The sequence below is a fragment of the Tupaia chinensis genome, unplaced genomic scaffold, assembly GCF_000334495.1.
Source record: "Tupaia chinensis unplaced genomic scaffold, TupChi_1.0 Scaffold141517_1, whole genome shotgun sequence".
NCBI classification, from domain to species: Eukaryota; Metazoa; Chordata; class Mammalia; order Scandentia; family Tupaiidae; genus Tupaia; species Tupaia belangeri.
The window spans coordinates 284158-304168 of record NW_006201378.1 but is presented as its reverse complement, the minus strand read 5'-3'; the positions used below and the strand labels follow the sequence as shown (position 1 = coordinate 304168).

Genomic DNA, 20011 nt, shown 5'->3' with positions numbered 1-20011 from the left:
TCGTATATCCATCTTCAAGTTCTGACTTCAGGAGCAGAAGCTTAATCATGTAATTTGTGAAGAAAGATCTTTTCTTTCCTATTCATTATTACCTGCAAAGTGCTAAGAAAGGATAAATAAACAATACACTGAGTCAACTCCAGGCAAAGGCTACAGCTTAGAAAAGGCTCTGAGAACTATAGCTTTAAAATAAATAGCTACTTGGGAATTGTTCTCTCTAACATGGGAGACTTGAAAGTGGAGCACTGTGATATGCCAGTTTAACTGGATCTTTGAGATAATACAGAAAATTTCAGTTCTAATTCAGGCTTCTCTTCAAGATGAATAAGATTAGTGTGTTGATAATGAAAACAGCTGCTTGGCAGAATTTCTTGCTTTAAGGCAGGAAATGAAGCCTGAAGGACAGAAGATATGCCTGCTTTATCGAAGAGGATAAAAACCAACACAGATTTACTGAGAGAAATCATTTAAAAGGTCAAGCAAAGTGAGAAAAACAACCTGGAGCCCTCTGCAAGCCCTGAAACACATCTTGCCTGCTACATCTTTTCACTCCTAGATGATCAGTAGCAAAATTCCGTTTGTATAATCTGAATGCTAATTGCAAACCATGGCGGTGTCTTGGTAAAAACACTGCCCTGAGTTGTAACGTGCACTCACCACTTGGCACTACATGACCGGCATGAGTTTGGAGTAGGTGCCTCACAAATCCCCTTCCAGACCTAATAATAATAACTAGCATTAATGTCACATTCTACATGATTTCTCTAATCCTCTCAATAACTCTGAGAGCTGGTATTAAAATTCCAATTTCACCTGGCAAGAATCAGGCTTAAGGAGATTAGGACTCACTGACCATGAGGGGCTATCTTTGAAAGGCCCGGTCCTTAAAAGATACCCTCTGATTCCAAAGTCATTTTTCTGTCAAATTTCTGTGTTAATACAATGCGACTGGCAAAAATGTCAATGACAGCAGAAGAGAACCAGATTCTCGCATGAGATAAGTGATCCTCAAAGGAACAAAATCGGCTAAATATATGATTGAATGTCTTAAAAATGTAAATTAAAAAATAAATAAAAAATAAAATAAATGAATGAATAAATAAAAAAGGAACAAAATTGGTCTCATAAACATATTTCAGAAAGTCATAGATTTCTTAATTTTTTTAAGAGAGATGTTTAGCTATAGAGGACATGAGCTCACCAGAGACACAGAGTGAGATAGAGAGATAGAAAGCGAGAAATCGCTCCCCTCCCCCCCAGGGAGGATGGCCACGCTGCAATCCTTTCTCCTCCATTCTCCCTTTGGATTTTGGGCATGTATTTACACATGCTGGGTGTGAGATTTAAGCCACCAGGTCCGGGACATGAACCACGGTCGACTACGTGGGTGTCCAGCAACATAGCCATTACGCTAACTGCTGGTCCCTTTACCTCACTTTTTAGGTCTTTACATGCTATTCACAAGGGCCTACTGACTTTATTTGCTATACATTTTCAGTATCTCTTTTCTTGTGAAACCTATTGTCAAAATATTTACTAAGGTCTTCAAGTTATTTCAACATGTTTTTCTATAGCTTCCTAAGGACCCCTACATTTTAGACAAGATTCACTTTAGTCATGCAACATGACACTACAAGATCCATCTTTCTAAAATGCAGATAAAGTAGCATCTCCTTTGCTCTTTAATAGATCCATAGCATCCTCAGGACAGAAAAGGAAAGCCTAAGAAACCAGCAGTTGAGATCTTCCACAACATGTTCCCGGTCTCTTCTTCAGCCTCCTCATCTTAAACCACTAAATTCTCCTTCCCTATTAACCTCCCCTTCCCCACAAACTTCCCCTTCATCACAGCTCAAATGTCTGCTCCTGTGAAAAATATTCTTGACTTCCTGCACTACTTCTATTCAATGTCTAGCTACTCTTGCTTACCATCATATTGATTTACAATTATTACTTTTTACGTCCCTTTCCTACTGAGCTACCTGAGACCTACGACCTAGAAATGCATCTTACTCATCTTGATGGCGACAGTGCCTAACTCAGAGGTAAATCTAAATTGAAATGAGAATGAGCACATGTTCCTTAACATTTGTGAGAGGTGTTAGACCTATAATTACAAACCCAATGTGCAAATATAGACACACAATATCACTTCACTTCTCCATGAAGGTATATAAAAACAATTATGTCAAGAAATTATACAAAATATACTCTCTCCATATACTTAGCCCTTGTATCTATTTTTCGAATAGTGTATTTCAGAGGTAAAACTTGTACATTTTCCCTATAAATGTGCTCCATAGTCATTCTCATTTCCCAGTTTTACATTTCATATAAATGTGAAATCTGGGGAAAAATAAAATCATGAAACTTGTATATGCTGGCTTGAGTGGGAATAATGTGATACCATTTTCATTTAATGGATATATTTGCAAATTGTTTTTCTTATATAGAGTTTTGATCATTTTAAAGAAAGCGGTCATCCAATATTTGACTCATAACATACAATTATGACATGTTAGCAATGCAGAATTACACAGATTGTGACAATCTACCTATACATGTAAACTCAATTGAGATAAAATGCTAGATATATTTAAGAAAACATATCTAACTAAATGAAAAATTTTCTAAATGCGAAGTGTCTCCCAATATAAATTAAAATGATAAGTTAAGATACCAATAATGAAATGGAAAATAGATTTCCTATTATAGCTGCATTTTTAACATTGGGGAAAATAGTAATATATCTATTATAATCACTGTGCCTTATTTTTAAAGGTTTTCAAAAATTCTTTTTTATTTAGCCCTAATAAAGTTTTCTCAGTTTACAGTTTTACAAAACAAAAAAAAGTTTTTCTGATCATATTTTTAGGGGCAGTCTTCTGAAAAGAGTTCTATTTGTACATCAAGGAGGATATTGTTTTATTAAATATATATAGCTGAATGTATTAATATATGTATTCCAGGTCACGCTTTCTACAATGGCAACTATCACAATTTAAAATTCTTTTTTTCAAGGTTAAATTGATTCCCCCCTGGACAAGACAATTCTCATTCATTGTTTCTTCACAGGTCACCACACACAACCACTCAACACACCTATAAATTGATGGGAGAATTCTCATGGTAAGATCCATGATACACAATAGATTAGGATAACAAAGGAAACTAAGAACCCATAGCATCTCTTTCATACTACATCAAATGAGGCCAAAGGTTTTCTAAAACTTAGGTAAGTATGATATGTGAAAGTTCTACAGTCTATAAGTGAATCATGAATACTAAATAAAGCAAATATTCCTTTGTTATATACTACAACAATTACACATTTATACTTAACTACAAATTTGTATTTATACCAATTCAGTTAAATCAATTTTAATGATTTTTTTTAAGCTTCAGAAAAAGATCTTTGGGGTCTGAGTCACTAATATATATTATATAATTTTATTCTATCTAAAACTTTTATAATTCCTTCTTAATGGCTTTTACCTATCTAAGTAATCACTTTTACTGTTCATTTTAAAGGTTTGATTTTATTACAAAAATGAATTAAAATACCTATTTAATTATACCAAAAATTTAAAGGGTCAAAAAAAATTTCTACTGCATTTTTTTAAAAATTTAAACATTAAACATCTGATTAAGATTTACATTATTATAATTAAAATGCTTATTTTATACAAATTATTACTAAGAGAGGACTAAAACACTTCTTCCATAGTAAATAGCTCTAAGTACCTAAAGTGCTTAGATACCCAAATTGATATCTATAGGATTTTAAGTAGAATTTTGTTTTGTTTTGTTTTGCTTTGTTTTTTTTTTTTTTTTTTTTTGTTTTTTGGGGGGTTTTCACTCTATAGGGCGCGTGCGCTCGCCAGACAGATGGAGACATAGAGACAGAAAGCGAGAAATCACCCCCCAGGGGGGATGGTCATGCCGCAATCCCTTCTTCTCCATTCTCCTCTCGGGATCTTGGGCATGCACGCACACGCACCTGGCATGAGTTCTAAGCCACCGGGTCCGGGACGCGAACCACAGTTTACTACGTGGGAGTCCAGCGACATAGCCATTACGCTAACTGCTGGTTCCCTGTTTTTGTTTTTTTTAAACCAAGAAATAATTTGACTTAAATACTAAACAGGTAGGCAAAAGGATTAGATTTTAGACCAAAATTTTTATGATTATTAATAAATTACTTAACTTTCATGTGCCTCAGTTTCAATACCTAAACATACGTAAGTCAAATAAAACTAGTTTTAAGGTGCCTCCACATCATAAAGGTCAAAGATTATGAAGAAAATCAATCTCACATTGACCCTCAAGTTACCAGAAAAATTAACAGTGTAGAAAACTGTCTTCTGATTTGGAAAAATGACAGTTCCAGAAGAATTTAAAGTTTGAGAACAAAATCACATATTAGTGCTTATCTCCAAGAAGAAATATTTTTTTTTGGGGGAGGGAGGTTTTCACTATAGGGTGTGTGCGCTCACCAGACAGACAGAGAGACAGAGATACAGAAAGTGGGAAATCACCCCCCAGGGTGGATGGCCATGCCGCAATCCCTTCTCCTACGTTCTCTTCTTGGGATCTTGGGCACGCACACACATGCACCTGGCTTGAGTTTTAAGCCACCCAGTCTGGGACGTGAACCACGGTCAACTACGTGGGAGTCCAGCGACATAGCCATACACTAACTGCTGGTCTCCCAAGAAGAAATCTTAACAGTGTATTCTAACTTTCCTTCTGGCATATGCCATGTGACTGTAGTATATCTTGACCCTAAATCCATTGCTTTTCAGTTATATCCAACACAAAAGAGAAATAAATTGATCTTGATTATTCCAATGCCCCAGCCCAAATTTCAAATTTCAGAGTAGTCTGGCTTCTGGGCACCATTTCTGAGTCATTTACTATAACATTAAATAGATCTTCCAGGGGAGGATGTAGAAGGAGGGAATGGTCAAGACTTGTCAACAAACCAAATTCTAGGCATTCTTTTATTACTTCCCAACAGTTCATTCAAAGAGCAAGGCATTTTGCCATCCTATTAACAATTTTCAGAACTTTCACTTATCAGAAAGACAGACTAACATATATGCTGTAGGTCACCTCAATGGTGGCCCTGAAATCACATAAAGGTCCCCTTCCAATACCTTTCTACCTAAAGAACACATTCCATTGAGGTTCAAGTTTAACTCAACTTCTGGAACCCACAATTTCATGAACGTCTCCAAGTCATGAGACACTCTAATCCTGAATCCAGGTTGCTGTTGGGGTTACAAGTTTGTCATTTTACTCCAGAGAAACATACTCACAGGGAGCTCTCTGATAAAGGGGAATATTCTTCCACAAGTGAATTGTAAGTCATAAACAGGAAGTCATATAACACTCAAAGAAAATTAGAAGTTTTCATTCATCTAAAAGAAAAGTACTCTTCTTATAAAATAAAAAAAAAATTTCTAATTATCTAAGCTTCTTGGATATATCTAGATATTTATCTTATGTTAATGAAGAATTTCTGGAGGTCAAAAACAATACAAGCTAAGATTCTGATCACTTTCTCTTACTTAAAGATTCATACAACAAGCCTGATAAATATCTATTCTATTTCATAGAGAAATACCAATAAATCAAATACTTAATGAAAAAGAGAAAAAAGAAAGCCAAAGTGAAGTTTCACTCATAAATCATAATTAGCTTTCAAAAACTAATATATTTCTTTATGAATATAAACCTCGATAAGACAAAACTATGAAAATTTCATGACTTCAAAGCTTTCAATTGAAATGAAATTGCCTTATTTGAAAATTTGTTTTCTGTGATGTGATAGATAAAACACACACACAAAAAAGAGAAAATAATGAAATCATCTTTAAGAAGTCCGAGATTTAAATGTCCAAAAGGAAATAAAATACAGAATTTATGACTAAAAGGATGAGTTTTTAAACTAAAACAATGAAAATGAATTTTTCAGAAGTAGAATTTTTGTAAGATTTTTGCCATAGGGCACATGTACTTGCCAGAGAGAGAGAAAAATACAGAGAGAGGGAATATAAGAAATTACCCTCCAGGGGTATGGCAATGCCACAATCCTTTCTCCGCCAATCTCCTCTCAGGATTTTGGGCAAGCACATATGCTCAGTGTAACTTTCCAGCCACTGGTTCCAGGGCTCGAACTATGGTTAGCTATGTGGGAATCTAGTGCCTTACCCACTACACCACCTGCTGGGCCCTAAAAGTAGATTTTTTTAATTAATACAATTGTCAAGAAAAAATATTTTGAATCTTAATTGGATGACATAGTTTTTCCTTCAAGATGAAGTTCAAGTAAGAATTAGAAAAACTCTACCCAGAAGTCAGCGAACGCTCCACATTCTTTGAATTCAAGCTAGAACTAACTTGAGCCTAGTGGAAATGTCAGAATGTTTGCATGGTCAGTGAAAAAGCTTAATTTGTACCATTATAATCCCATGTTCAATTTTTTCCATTTCCTTTTATTCACAGTCACTGTTTTACTTATTATCAGAATGTGTCTAAAACAAGAGCAATAAATGGAAATGCAGTTTGAGGATGGAAAGGACATCTCTTACCCTGGCAGAGTGGTGTGAGAGAATCCCACTGGTACATGCCAACTGGGTTTCGTGTACACGTGGCATTGCTGTGGCCGATCATTCGATACCCGGACTTGCAAAAATAATGCACTTTACTTCCGACTGTTCCTGCAGTTCTATTTAAAATCCCACCATTTTTCAGGGGCTGGGTCAAGCTGCAGTAAGGTGCTGTGGGCACACAAACACACATACACATAAGTGTACACATACTCTACTGGTGTTTTTCTCTTGGTGAAAGTAAAATCAAGAAATATCTCTATGTGTTAAGCAGCAGGAAAAGAACAACAGCACATAAACCTGTTCTTAAAAGCATCCCCAAAAGCGAATAATAGGTTTAATTGACACAAAAACAAAAAGTTAATTGCTGCTGACAAGGTATATGGTAATGTCTTTGTCTTGACTGATATGCGCTGTATTTGTGCTGGGGAAAAGTGTTGTACACTGTAAAGATATACAGTGATTAAAAGTAAATAATAAATGTATTGGGTTGTTTGGGAAAGTCATGACACACTTTTTTTAGAGATTTTTGCTATAGGGCATATATGCTCACCAGAGAGACAGAGAGAAACATAGAGACAGAAAGTAAGAAATCACCCTCCCTGGGGGGACGGCCACACTACAGTCCCTTCTCCTCCATTCTCCTCTTGGGATTTTGGGCATGCATGCACACATGTCTAGCATGAGTTTAAAGCTGTCAAGTCCAGGACTCGAACCATGGTTGACTATGTGGTAGTCCAGTGACATAACCATGATGCCACCTGCTGGTCCTAGTCATGATTCATTTTTGTATAGAAAAGCATGTCATGACTTTTCAGGCAATTTAATAAATTTAAAAAATTATGATAAAATAAAGAAAGAAAAGTATCCCAAAAAATTCAGAGCAAAGATTTAGTCTCATATTCTAGAGTTCGGATTCCCTGCAGCTGTTCATCAACATGAAGGTAGAATTCTGACTACTATATTGTAAGGAAATACCTAGGAAGATCACAATGATGCCCTCACTTGTTTCTCTCAGGTTGGTTACCCACTTTAATAAACTTATTTATCAGTAGATTAAGAAATGATAGGATTCTGCTCAAGGCACCAAATTAGAAAGAAAAATACTCTGAACATTAAAAAAGAGATATTTAAAATGGAGAAAGTAGGTTATAACTTTTTTTTGTAATCAAAGTCATTAACTTTTTTCATGGGTGTTCAAGTGGGCCTGGTGAATTATAAAATGGTATAGTCATTAAGTGTCTTTTTAACATACAGGAATGGAATAAGCTCTTTGAAGAAGATGTAACACCTCAGGTCAATAGAAATCTTAAGATAGCTTTAATCATATTCTTTGCAGAGAGACATTTTCAAATTAGCAACAAGCATTTGTTCAAATAAGTCTTACACAGAGTATAACATTTCTATAGATAACAGAATATAACATTTCTATAGATAAAAGGCTCTGAATCTTATTTACAAATTCAGACAAAGAAACTTGCTTTATCTTTTCAAGACCAGTTCATTATGACATGAAAGCCTATGAATTCCCTTCAGATGAATTAAAACAATAAAACAGAGAAAGTTGTTGAATTCTGGACACTCTTAGTACCTTTGAAAGAAGACGTTTTCAATGTTCCACTTCCCTCTGGGGCTTCTTAGACAAAGCACACACATGTAAGTCTGAATGCTTAATGTTACACTTTTCTTCAGAAATAAATTCAGAAGAAACTTTCTGAAGGTTTCCTGTCTTGGCAGTGTCCAGAAACAACATTTATGTGTCTGGCCTCAGTTCTGAACCATGTTTTATGAGAAGCATCCTCAGAGAATATTTTCAGCTGGATGGAAACCTAAATTACCTCTTAATTCTATTTTTTCTTAAATGAGCTGATTTTTATCATGTGAAAATCCACTAACTGCTAAAAGAATCTCTTGATTTATCGCTCCATTGGATATATCATTTTCTACCTCCAGTTGTTCTAGATCAAATTCTTGTAAATTTTAAATGGACCATGGTATTTACTTTTGGAAAAGTATGATCACAGTCAGAAACTGACTACCAACTGCCCTGAATCATTGTGTTAGTCAAAAATAATAAAATAAAATAAAATAGAAGAACACTCAGACTTAATGTCTTCTGCAAAGTTAGAGATAAGGTAATTAAAAATAAAAAAGAAATAGAAAGTCTGAAACACCCATTCAAGGACATTGAGGGGGTCAGCGATGTGGTAATTAAGGTGGCTGGATCCCACATGGCCGACTGCACAGTTTGAGTTCCAGACCCAGTGGCTTGAAAATCATGCTGTGTACATGTGTGTTGCCACAGTTAAAACAAGCTGAATTAGGTTCACTGTGATTTCCCTGGCACTCACAGCTTTTGCACACTGGAAATAAACCAACATTTTTAAAAGTCTGATTACTTATCTCATTTTCAGGAATAAGAAATGTGGTTTACTCAAATTCATCATTGCTCAAATGTGCTTCAGAGGAGAGGTCTAGGTATAGCCTATTCAACTTTTTCCAGAAAGAATATACAAATTCCTATCCATTATCCTCACAACAAGGGCTTCTTCAAATCCTTAATGCCCTTTAACATTTCATGATGTCTATCAACCAGAAAGCTGTAATCGTATCACTAAAACTACCAAGATGCTTTCCTTTTCCTCCCTCAGGGTATTCATCACCACTGAAGATGTGAAACATCAGCATAGGGATAAACCATCTTCTGTCAAGGCACACTGTCTGTTGAATGTATTCATTGAGCATCTTCCTTAGTGACACATGTTGCAATGTTACCATGAGTAATTAAAATGTCTTCAGGAGTTAAAATAGTGAGCCTTTTGCTTTTGTAGGGCTTTACAAACTTGGCATAGATCAGATCAGCTTGACAATTGAATATAGATATAGATACATGATAGTTAATTGATTAATTAATTAATTTCATTAGCATAAATGCAAGCAGAGAATGAATTCTATGGAGAAAGAGTGAAATAATTTACATTTTTTTCGAGAGAGGGATTTTTGCTATAGGGAATGTGTTCTAGCTGGTGAAACAGAGAGAGACAGAGAGACAGAAGGTGAGAAATTAACCCTCAAAAGGATGGCCACCCTGTACTCCCTTCTCCTCCATTCTCCTCTCAGAATTTTGGGCATGCATTCACATGCACCTGGTGTGAGTTTAAAGCTGCTGAGTCCAGGATTCAAATCACGATCATCTACATGAGAGTTCATCGATATAACCATTTTGCCATGTGCTGTTCCAAATAATTTACAATTTAATAAGAAAAAGTATATATTAAACACATATTAATTATATATACATGTTTATATTTGGATGTATATATATGTATGTATGTACATTAGGGGTCTTCAAAGAGCACATGGAATATGCATTCTATGAAGACTATGTATGTGTTTCAAAAATCTCTTTGCACCAAAATAAACTTGTACTTTAATTCCATTTTCTACAAATTTTTAAAGTACCCTCATGTATGGTATATATTCATATATAAAGATGGAGATGTACAGATAGAATAAAATACACACTAGTAATCAATTATTACTCACTTATACAATTGACACCAATATAATTATCTCTTCCCATTTACTTTAATAATGTTTAAACATATTTTAAAATAAATTTGGATTAAATTATTATGTCTTTGGGGAAATACTTTTAGTTTTTGTGGTATACAATTAATCTTTGAAAATCCAATATTTATTGTAAATACCTTAATTTTTTTTATTTAACGAAGATTACTTATATTAAAAACACTTTCATATCAAATATAAACCTAACTTACTCACCTGCATAACGAATCTTGAATCCTTTTTTACTTGTTGCATGATCAGTGGACCAGCGGAGATATAAATGATTACTCCTGCTTGTATAATTGGATTGTTCCGTATGGTTCCCACTTAAGACGACTAACAGAGGACTTTGCCCAGAGGGACCTAAATGAAACAGCACATCAAAAAATTCAGAAAGAACATCTACGAAGTGCAGACTGCTTTTAGCTGAAGATGAAATTGTAGCCTACAGGAACAATATATAGGTATTTATTACCAAAGTGGACAAAAAATCCAAATGATTGTAAGAACAGATATATCCTGACAAAAATTAAAACAATAACTGACAAAAATTAATTCAGTTGTATAGCCTCTTAATGACATAACATTTAAACCAAAGTATTTATTTCAAATGATATTGAAGTGCATTATATTATAAAACAGCAATATTGAAAAAAATAACATAATTTAGACTACCATTGGTATTTATATTTTCCTGATATAGAAAAACAGAGACATTCATGCAGTATTAGAGGAAGTATAAATGAGTAGGATCACTTTGCATAGCAATTGGGGAATGCCTACTAAAATAAAAGGTCTGATGATCTTTCCATGAACTCTTGCATATGTATATGAGTATTATTTACATAGTAAAAAGCATATATTCCAGCATTATTTCTCCAAATTTTGGATCTAAATTAATTGTTTGAAGTTTTAAATAGAATTAGAATGCTATGAAAAAGAACTAAGTTCATACAGCATCTAAATCAATGATCTGGATATGACAGTATCAGTATAAGTAATTTTTTTAAGTCTAATCCACATTTGTTTGCTTAAAAGAGCATGCCAATGATTAAAGGATACCTGCAAATACATATGATAGAAATCGTGTAAACATTCAAAAGTATGCAATATATAAAATTTATGTGTATGTAGACCAATAAAGGAGAGGTAGAGAATGAATTATTAAAACATGCATAACAATGACCCATCAACTCCGAATTTAGGAATACTAATTTTTCTCCAGGAGAGGTGCTAGAGAAATTAGATATAGATGGAGCTTTAAATTTATCTGCATATTTATTATTTTATTTTTAAAAAGGCCAAACGTGTATTTGAAATAATCTTAAAGGCATCTATATTTTTCACTTTTTACTTTTCTCTGTACTTGAAATTTTCCAAAAAATTTTAAAAATAAAAGTACTATCACATATATAGTTAATAAAAGCAAAGGCAGCGTGTAATCAATTAGCAGCACTATGTGTCAATGTTATTTCTTACGAGAAATTGTTTTATTACATATAAAAGTTATATTCACACTTCCAGGGGCTCATCAATAGTCATAGTCATTTTGTTTTGTTTTGTGCACTTCTGTTTATAAGCCAGATGGTAGGTATACTTGCCGAAGAAAGAGAGGGGGAGGGAGAAAGCCCTGTCCTACACCCCAAGTCAGTCATGGCTACATTACTATTCTTTCTCCTCCCTCCTGTTGGGATTTTGAGTAAACACACAAACTTCCGGTATGTTTTTCAATCCTCTGGGACCAGAGTTTGGACTGTGGTTAGTCATATGGAATCCAGGTCCCTTCGGTCATAGGGCTGGCCCTTGTACAGTCTTCCAAAGCTGTCCTGTCTTTTCTCCTTTTACAATTAATTCCCAGGAAACACATTATAGAATGGGAGACTGTGGCTCTGGTTGCTTCTCATAATGTAAATTTTATCAAGTTAAGTGACATCTACCTTTAAGAATTATATATAGAATTTTTATTCATATGGATGTATTAAGGGACCACAGTTTTATTCATTGTGTAACTTCTACTCAGAGTAGTTTTAATGATTTTTTCCAAATAAAACTGCTACGCAGTAAACAGTATTTCTCCCCCACAACCCACCCCACCAAATTCACATGCGTAAGTTCTATAACCCCCCAGTATTTTGGAATGTGACTCTTTTTGGAGACTGAGGATTTAAAAAGATAATTAAGGCTATGTGATATCATCAGGGTGGGCCCTAAGTCAGTATGACTTGGATCAGGACACAGACAGTAATAGAAGGGAAGACAGGATGAGGGCACAGGGAGAACATGGACACCCAGAAGCTGAGGAGAGAAGCCACAGGAGAAACCAATCCCAGGGACATCTTGTTCTTGAACTTCCTATCTCCAGAACTGTGAAAAAATAAGCTTCTGTTTAAGTTATCCAGTTTGTGTATTTTCTTATGGCAGTTCAAGTGAAAAAAAAAAATAATAAAAAGAACCTCATAGCACGTTAAATAAAAAGAAGGCAATGTTGAGTTTGATCACAGAGAGGAGAATCAGAAGAAATGATACTTCTTAGTGTAAAAGAATGCCATGAAAAAGTTTTCTAGGAGATACCCTGCTAAAGCATGATAGTATTTTACAGATGAAGAAGACACGGGCCATGCTGTGGCCTGTGGTTAAGGTGGCTGGATCACACATGGCAGACTACATAGTTTGAGTTACGGACCTGGTGGCTTGAAAAACATAGCAGGTGCATGTGTGTATGTGCCCAAAATCTCACAAGGAGGAAGAAGTGGAAGACTAGAGAGTGCAGTGTCGTCATACCCCATGGGAGCAGGCACTTACACGTTTTCTCCCTCTCACTCTCTGTTGAGTGGATATGCCTTCTGGCAAATTAAAAAATACATATATAAATAAGAAGACATACGTGTATTTTGTGACCTGGTTCACTTGTTGTTGTTTAAAGAAATAATGTATATTCCAGAATAAAATGCCACTGGAAGAGTAGATAACCTCAGTTTAAGATATTTTGAAGTTATTCTTAATAGCAGTACTCTAAAGTTGCAGGTATTATTAATTCAACTTCTAATTCCTCATTATTTTCCATCTCTTCTCTTTGCCCGAAATGGAAGAAGCTTCCTTTAAAGGCGTACATCCAATTTGGCATGTGTAGAAAAGTAGCGCTGACTTCAAGGAGAGCAGTAATTGCTGGTTCCAGGATGGAAACTAATAAGTACTTCATGAGTCAACACCAGAACCTTTATTTTGACCCTTTTCTCAACTGAGTTTTATAATGATTACTATCCTATTTTCAAAGTCTTGTCTATTCACTACCTGAGCCATAGAGAGTAATGTACTGCTAGGCTAATGAAGTTTAAAATCAACAATAGTACAAACATGTTTTTTGTATAACGTATGAACTCTTAAGAGTCCCTATTTACCAAAAGAGAGTGAGAGAGAGAGAGAGAGAAAACGAGTTACACATGACATTTACTGCAACAAAAATGCCATCACTTAAAAAGATTATTCACAGAAAACTGACCTTTTACTTTATAGAAAAATCTTTGAGATCAGAACCACCCTTGTCGTAGATCTCTGATCATTCTGACAGCAATTGCTAGAATATTGTATTTGTTTTCTACTTTATGTGTCATTTATAATGCGTATGAATCATCAATAGTACAAATCAAATGGTAGCGACTAGCGCACAAGTCATTGATAACAATTTCGCTCATAAAATTAAGAAACATAAAAGTACTTCCAGCTAAGTTCCAATTCAATGTGTGACAAAGGAATATGCCAAAAAATTTTTAAATGATTACTTAAATATATTATAGATGGTATGTATAGAAATACATAAGTATACATGAGGAGATTTCAGAAAGTTTTTGAAAAATGGAATTAAAATATGAGTTTGGATGCAAAACATTGTAAGTCTGTATATATATATATTCTTTATAAATTCATGAGTATTATGGAAACAGATGAGTAACATATATGGGAGGGTTTTCAAAAAGTTCACAAACACACAGACACACAAGATAGGAGACTGTTCCTTTTCCTTAAGATTTTTTGCACAGGGTTCATGCACGCACCAGACAGCAAGACAGAGTGAAAGTTGGAAATCACCTCCCACCCCTGCAGGAGTGATGACCATACTTCAATCCTTTCTCCATTCTCCTCTCAGGATTTTGGGCATGTGTACACACATGTCCCATGTGATTTTCAGGCCACCAGGTCCAGGACTTGGGTTATTTTTATTTAATGTGCTATGAGGTTATTTTTATTTGTTCATCAGAACTGCCATAATGAAATATCACACACTGGGTAACTTAAACAAAAGCTTATTTTTTTCACAGTTCTGGAGGTCCTACATTCAAGAACAAGATGTCACTGGGGTTGGTCTCTCCTGTGGCTTCTCCCCTTGGTTTAAACCACAGTTGTCCATAAGGAAGCCATAGTGCCTTAACCACCGTGTCACCCACTGGCCAAGTTACAGACCTTTTTTAATAATTGTATAACACTTAATAGGCCTCAGGATACAATTTACCTGACTTTCTCACTGACATCAAAAACCCCATTTTTACTTAGCTATGGGATACCCCTCTGTTTCTAAAGAATAAAGGAAACGTCTTCAAAATAATAATGTAGGTCTGTTTTAACACATACACTCACTGAAACCAAAAGTATTACTCTTTAGTTTTCTGTTTCTATGTGTAAAAATGAGTTTAATTTTAAATTTATTAGTTCATCTTTGAAATACATAAATGCATTCAGTGGTGTCTATCCATACAAGCAGTTTGATAGCTAAGATTCACCAAGTCAGTAAATGTATACATATACACAGAATCAGTTAAATTTTTTCCACTAAATTGTTATTTAAATTAAATTCAATGAGAAATCCATCAAAACACATAGAATCCCTATTAGTATATACAGCCATAATTGCATCGTGGACTAATTATCTGAGCTATAATGATGCTGAGAAAGGAGACAAGGACCCAGGAAAATATAGTTAGGGTATTGGCCCAAAATGGAATCACAAAATTGCTAAATTTTAATATGGAGACACAACAGCTCAGCAGCAGCTTAACCCACTTTTCTGCTTGCTCACAAGAAACAGCTTGCCGCAGTGACTCAATGACTGACCTAAAGCAAATATAGCAATTAAGACTGCTTCCAGGTCACGCTGTATTCCAGGAAGAAGATAGGGTATTTTATGGTCCCAAACTTTTAGACAAGGAGAGTCTCATAACCTTAGTACCCACTCCAAAATTAGGAGACTAACTCGATTCATCTTGCATGTGACCTGGACCATAAGAGGAATGCATACATAAGCCCCTCCTAAGAACAAGTCAGAACAAAGTCTTTCCTAATCAAGATAAAAACTCTTCATCTCAGTTTCTATTTGGCAACCCATTTTCCAAGATATCTCCTTGCCACTCTTCAATAAACTCTGCTTTGCTACCCTCTCTGTGTCCACGTCTCTAATTCTTTATGAGCAAGAGACAAAGAATCAGGTTTGCTGCTGTTCCAGAATTGGGTATTGAGCCCACACACTCCATCTTCCCTTGTCAATGATTCTATACAAGAAAAATTATTAATAACTGTTTAATTTCAAATTGACAATTCAACCACATATTACTTTTAATCATAGTATTGTTACAATAAAATGTTCACTAGAATTGTATTAAACTCATAAAATTACTGTTGAAACAGTATCAACATAGTTAACTGTCTTTCACTGTTTAAAAACATGTACATCAGGGCCAGCAGATAGAATAGTGGTTAAGGTCCTAGACTCCCACATGGCTGACAGTGGTTCAAGTCCCAGGCCCAGTGACTTGAAACTCTACCAGGTGCATGTGCATACATACCCAAAATCTTGAGAGGAGAATGGAGGAGAAGGGATTGCAGCATGTACATCTTTCCTGTGGTGGTGGTGGGGGTGCTATCTGGGGTGATATCTCATTTTCTGACTGTCTCTCCAACAAGTACATGCACCCTATAGCAAAAATCTCTCTAGAATTTAAAATTTTTCATTAAATATTCTTGCAGTATTTATCCTCTAGAAATCTCTGGAACTCATTAGTTTTATATATTTCTGCTAAAATAATTCTGTAGATTGATTAGATTACCTTTAGGAGTCAAATTTCCTAAACTACCTTGTAAATCAATATAGTACTTAGGAGAGGAAGGAAGAGCTATAGAAATAAGCAACTCCAAATTCCCACATTAAACAATGTTTAAGAAATTTTCAATTGATTTTCAAAGTATATCACTACCCATTCCAGTTATAATCCATGGAATAGCATCCATGGAATGCTATTCAGCCATAGAAAACAACAATGCCTTGGAATTTGGTAGAAAGTGAGCGAATAGGGAAGATTTGTTGCTGAGTGAAACAAGTCCAGCTAAAAGAGAGACACTGTATGTCTCCATTTAACATCTACAAACTGTCTGCACTCTATGGTAGAGACTGAAAGACTGGAGAACATAAAAGTATTAAAAGTTGTAATGGATAGTAGAGCCAAAGTGGAAAGAGAGTGTGGGAGAGGAAGAGCATAGGAAATTTTTGGGGAAAATAGAGAGGTAAGATACTTGTGAGACACAGATAAGATTTATCATCTATTGACGAGGATGTATACGGTTGTCTCAACTGGGCTGGACTGAGGCTTATATCATGCTGAGTAAAGTCTCTTCACAATCTAAATGGTGTATAGAGATTTAATGTATGAATAATAAATAAATAAGTAAAATTTTTAAAAAGTTGCAACATTATTAATAGTATGTTAGTGCTTTAGTCCACTTGATCTTTAAGAATATACAAGTCGCAGAGTAATTTATTTTTGTTTGTTTTGGGAAGATATAATTTAACTCAAGGATATATCCGAGTCCTATGTTGAGGAAATGTTCTAATGGTGTATTTATTACTGATACAGAAGAAACCAGTCATACAAAGATTACAAAACAAGCCAACAAAAACAACTTACCGTCAAATACTTCCAGTGCATCAAATTGCTTTTCACTTTGAAATGTGTCTACAAAGATGGTGATGTTATAGTTTGGTTCCACTCTAATACTCCAGGAGCATGTCTGGGAGTTAAAATAGTTGCCTGGATATCCTGGGCTGAGGATTACTCCAGATGATTCTGTCCGAACTTCATTTGCTGGGCATTGTGCTAAAGAAATAAGTAGAGTACAGGTAGTGATTTGCTTTAACAAAATGAATCCGACTTCAGCGTGGACGAGGAAGTGAAAAGAAAAAGAAATCTTATTGAGCTCTGACCAAATGTAATACAGGATGCAAACATGACAGGAGAGCAACATCAAATAATAATGTGTATGATGTATCTTTAACTCTACAGTTCTATCTAAGCCTGCACAATCCTGTGGCCATTGTGTGTCCTACACACCAAATTTGGGACAGGTGCATTGCAGATTTCATCAGATGATCCCAGACTTTCCCAACTCAGTTATAGAATAAGACTTCACTTTTTCATTATAGAATTATATTAGTGTGATGGAATTTTATGCAATTTTTAAACTTACTATTTATTTTGGCCTCTACTATATTTAAAAGGATAATATTTTGCATTAGATGTGATAGGTTGGGACCCCGGGTAGAGAATGAATCAGAAATATGACCTCAAATCCACACTGAATGCCTCAGTTTCTTCCTGTCTGCAGCAGGAGCAGTGCTTTGCAACGAATGAACTTGTTGTAAATGTATCATTAAGGTATCATGGATACATTGACATACTTTTCTTCTTCAGCTTTGTTTCTTTATTCAACCACTTTCAGGTTAATCAAAATGTAAATAATCTGCATAGGTATAAACGTGCAAAAGAAAATCACCAAAGCAGAGTCTCTTAATTAGCAATTTCTTCCATTGCTAAATGAAATTATCTTCCAGAAAGAGTTTGATTAGAAGACTATTAAGGAGAAATTATTTCTATTATTGGTAATGATTCATAAATAAACAAAAATGTACCCAAACTACTTACAGTGCATTTTAAAAGTTCAATAATCAACTTCTCCTTAATAAAAAAGAGCTTTTGTCTAAACAAACGCATCCAATTTATCTCCTTTTAATTATATGATTATGTATTATTTATTTATAGCTTTCCATAAATACTTCCTAAAAGGATGAACAGAACTCGAAGTATGTTTTGACTGAAGTAACTCTCCATTAAAAAGTACTTTTTTCTTATATTTGTCTTGATATTCTAATTGAGTTGGATTTTAAATTTTTGAATGCTTAGGCATAGAGTCACCAATGAGGAAACATTTCCTAGAATCACTTAAGTATGTATTCGGTCATCGGGAAAGTCTTGACGACCTAATATTTTAGGTTCGATTGTTAAAATACTTGTCACAAATCCATGGCAATAATACAAAAGAAAAAACCTAACTAACATACACAGACTAAAATGACCTAATTAAAGTATTTTCTACTGTATTGGTGGTAGAATCACTATATAAAATATAGCATGCCCATTCAAAAGTGAATGTTCAACGCCAGCCCACTACCTGGTGGTTAAGGAAACTGGATCCCACATGGCTGCTGCATGGTCCGAATCTGGAGCCTTAAAGCACGTACTGGGCACATATGTGGGCTTGGCCCAAATCCCTCAAGGATGGCAAAATGGAGAAGAGGGCCTATTCCTTGGCTATACTCCATCGGGGGGATGCTTTCTTCCTCTTCCTCTCTGTCTGACTCTGTCTTGGGTAAGCACACATTACCTCTGGCAAAATAATAATAATAATAATAATAATAATAATAATAATAATGTGAACATTCAAAAGTGAATATGTTGATATATTGAGAAAGTAAAGAAGAGAAATCGGCATTTGTTCTTCTGTATAATGAGAGCCTGAAGTTTTAGAAGCTGCATTGACTGCAGAAGGAGTCAGAGTTTTTCCGATCTCTGATATGGAGGGTAATGGTGGCTGCCCCTCAGGGTTATAATATGCAAATGCTTTTCTTAAATCTAAAACATGTATGGCAGAAAGCGTTATAAGGACTAGCATTGGTTTGACCATATGCCTGCCTTTTCCTGACACAAAGATACTACCAGAGCATATTTCATTTTGTGGTATTATGCTTGAGAAGTATTTAGCCTGTCTCTCTGCCCTGTTTATATATACAAGAAACAAGACTTTATCTCTGCAGCTAAAGTTATTAGGTGACACTGGAACTTTAGGCCATCTGGAAACAGAAAACCTTCTACTGAATTGCTAAAATCCACCTGGAAAACTACTAGCACATCCCAGGGATGGAAAGCAGTGCAGAAATTCTAAATAGGAAGCAGCTTCTCTAGCATGGCCATTCTTTTCTTTTTTCTCCCACAGCTTGCATGGGCTTGCCAGATAGACAGTGAAACAAAAAGAGAGGGAAAGTGAGAAATCACCGCCCAGGGGGATGGCTATGTCACAGTTTCCACTCTTCCATTCTCATCTCAGGATGTGGGGCACACACACACAAGCACCTGGTGTCTTAGCTGCAAAGTCCAGGACTTGAACCACAGAATTGTCCACGTGGGATCCAGCCACCTTAACCGTCATGCCACCTGCAGGCCCAGCATAGCCATCTTATTCCTTCCATTTTAAAAATACTGTTTTAGGGACCAGCAGTTGGTGTAATGGCTATGTCACTAGAATCCCATATAGTCGACTGCAGTTTAAGTCCCGGATCTGCTGGCCTGAACTCATACTGGGCATGTGTGCATGTGTGCCCAAGATCCCAAGAGGAGAATAGCCCATCCCCCTGGGGGGGGTGATTTCTCACTTTCTGTGTCTATGTCTTTCTCTGACTTTCTGGCGAGCACACATGCCTCATAGCAAAAACCTCTCAAAAAAAAAAAAAA

At 35.4% G+C, this 20011-nt stretch overlaps 1 protein-coding gene across 1 annotated transcript in view; it reads right to left on the bottom strand.

Annotated features, from left to right (window-relative positions):
• Window positions 1–20011, bottom strand: part of CSMD1 (CUB and Sushi multiple domains 1) — a gene marked incomplete at its 5' end in the record, with an annotated part of 442872 nt that overhangs the window by 139379 nt on the left and 283482 nt on the right. The window contains 2 exons of the mRNA XM_006163216.1: window positions 6597–6785; window positions 10401–10547. Coding sequence (XP_006163278.1) covers window positions 6597–6785; window positions 10401–10547 — 336 coding nt within the window. The remainder of the gene's footprint in view (window positions 1–6596; window positions 6786–10400; window positions 10548–20011) is intronic.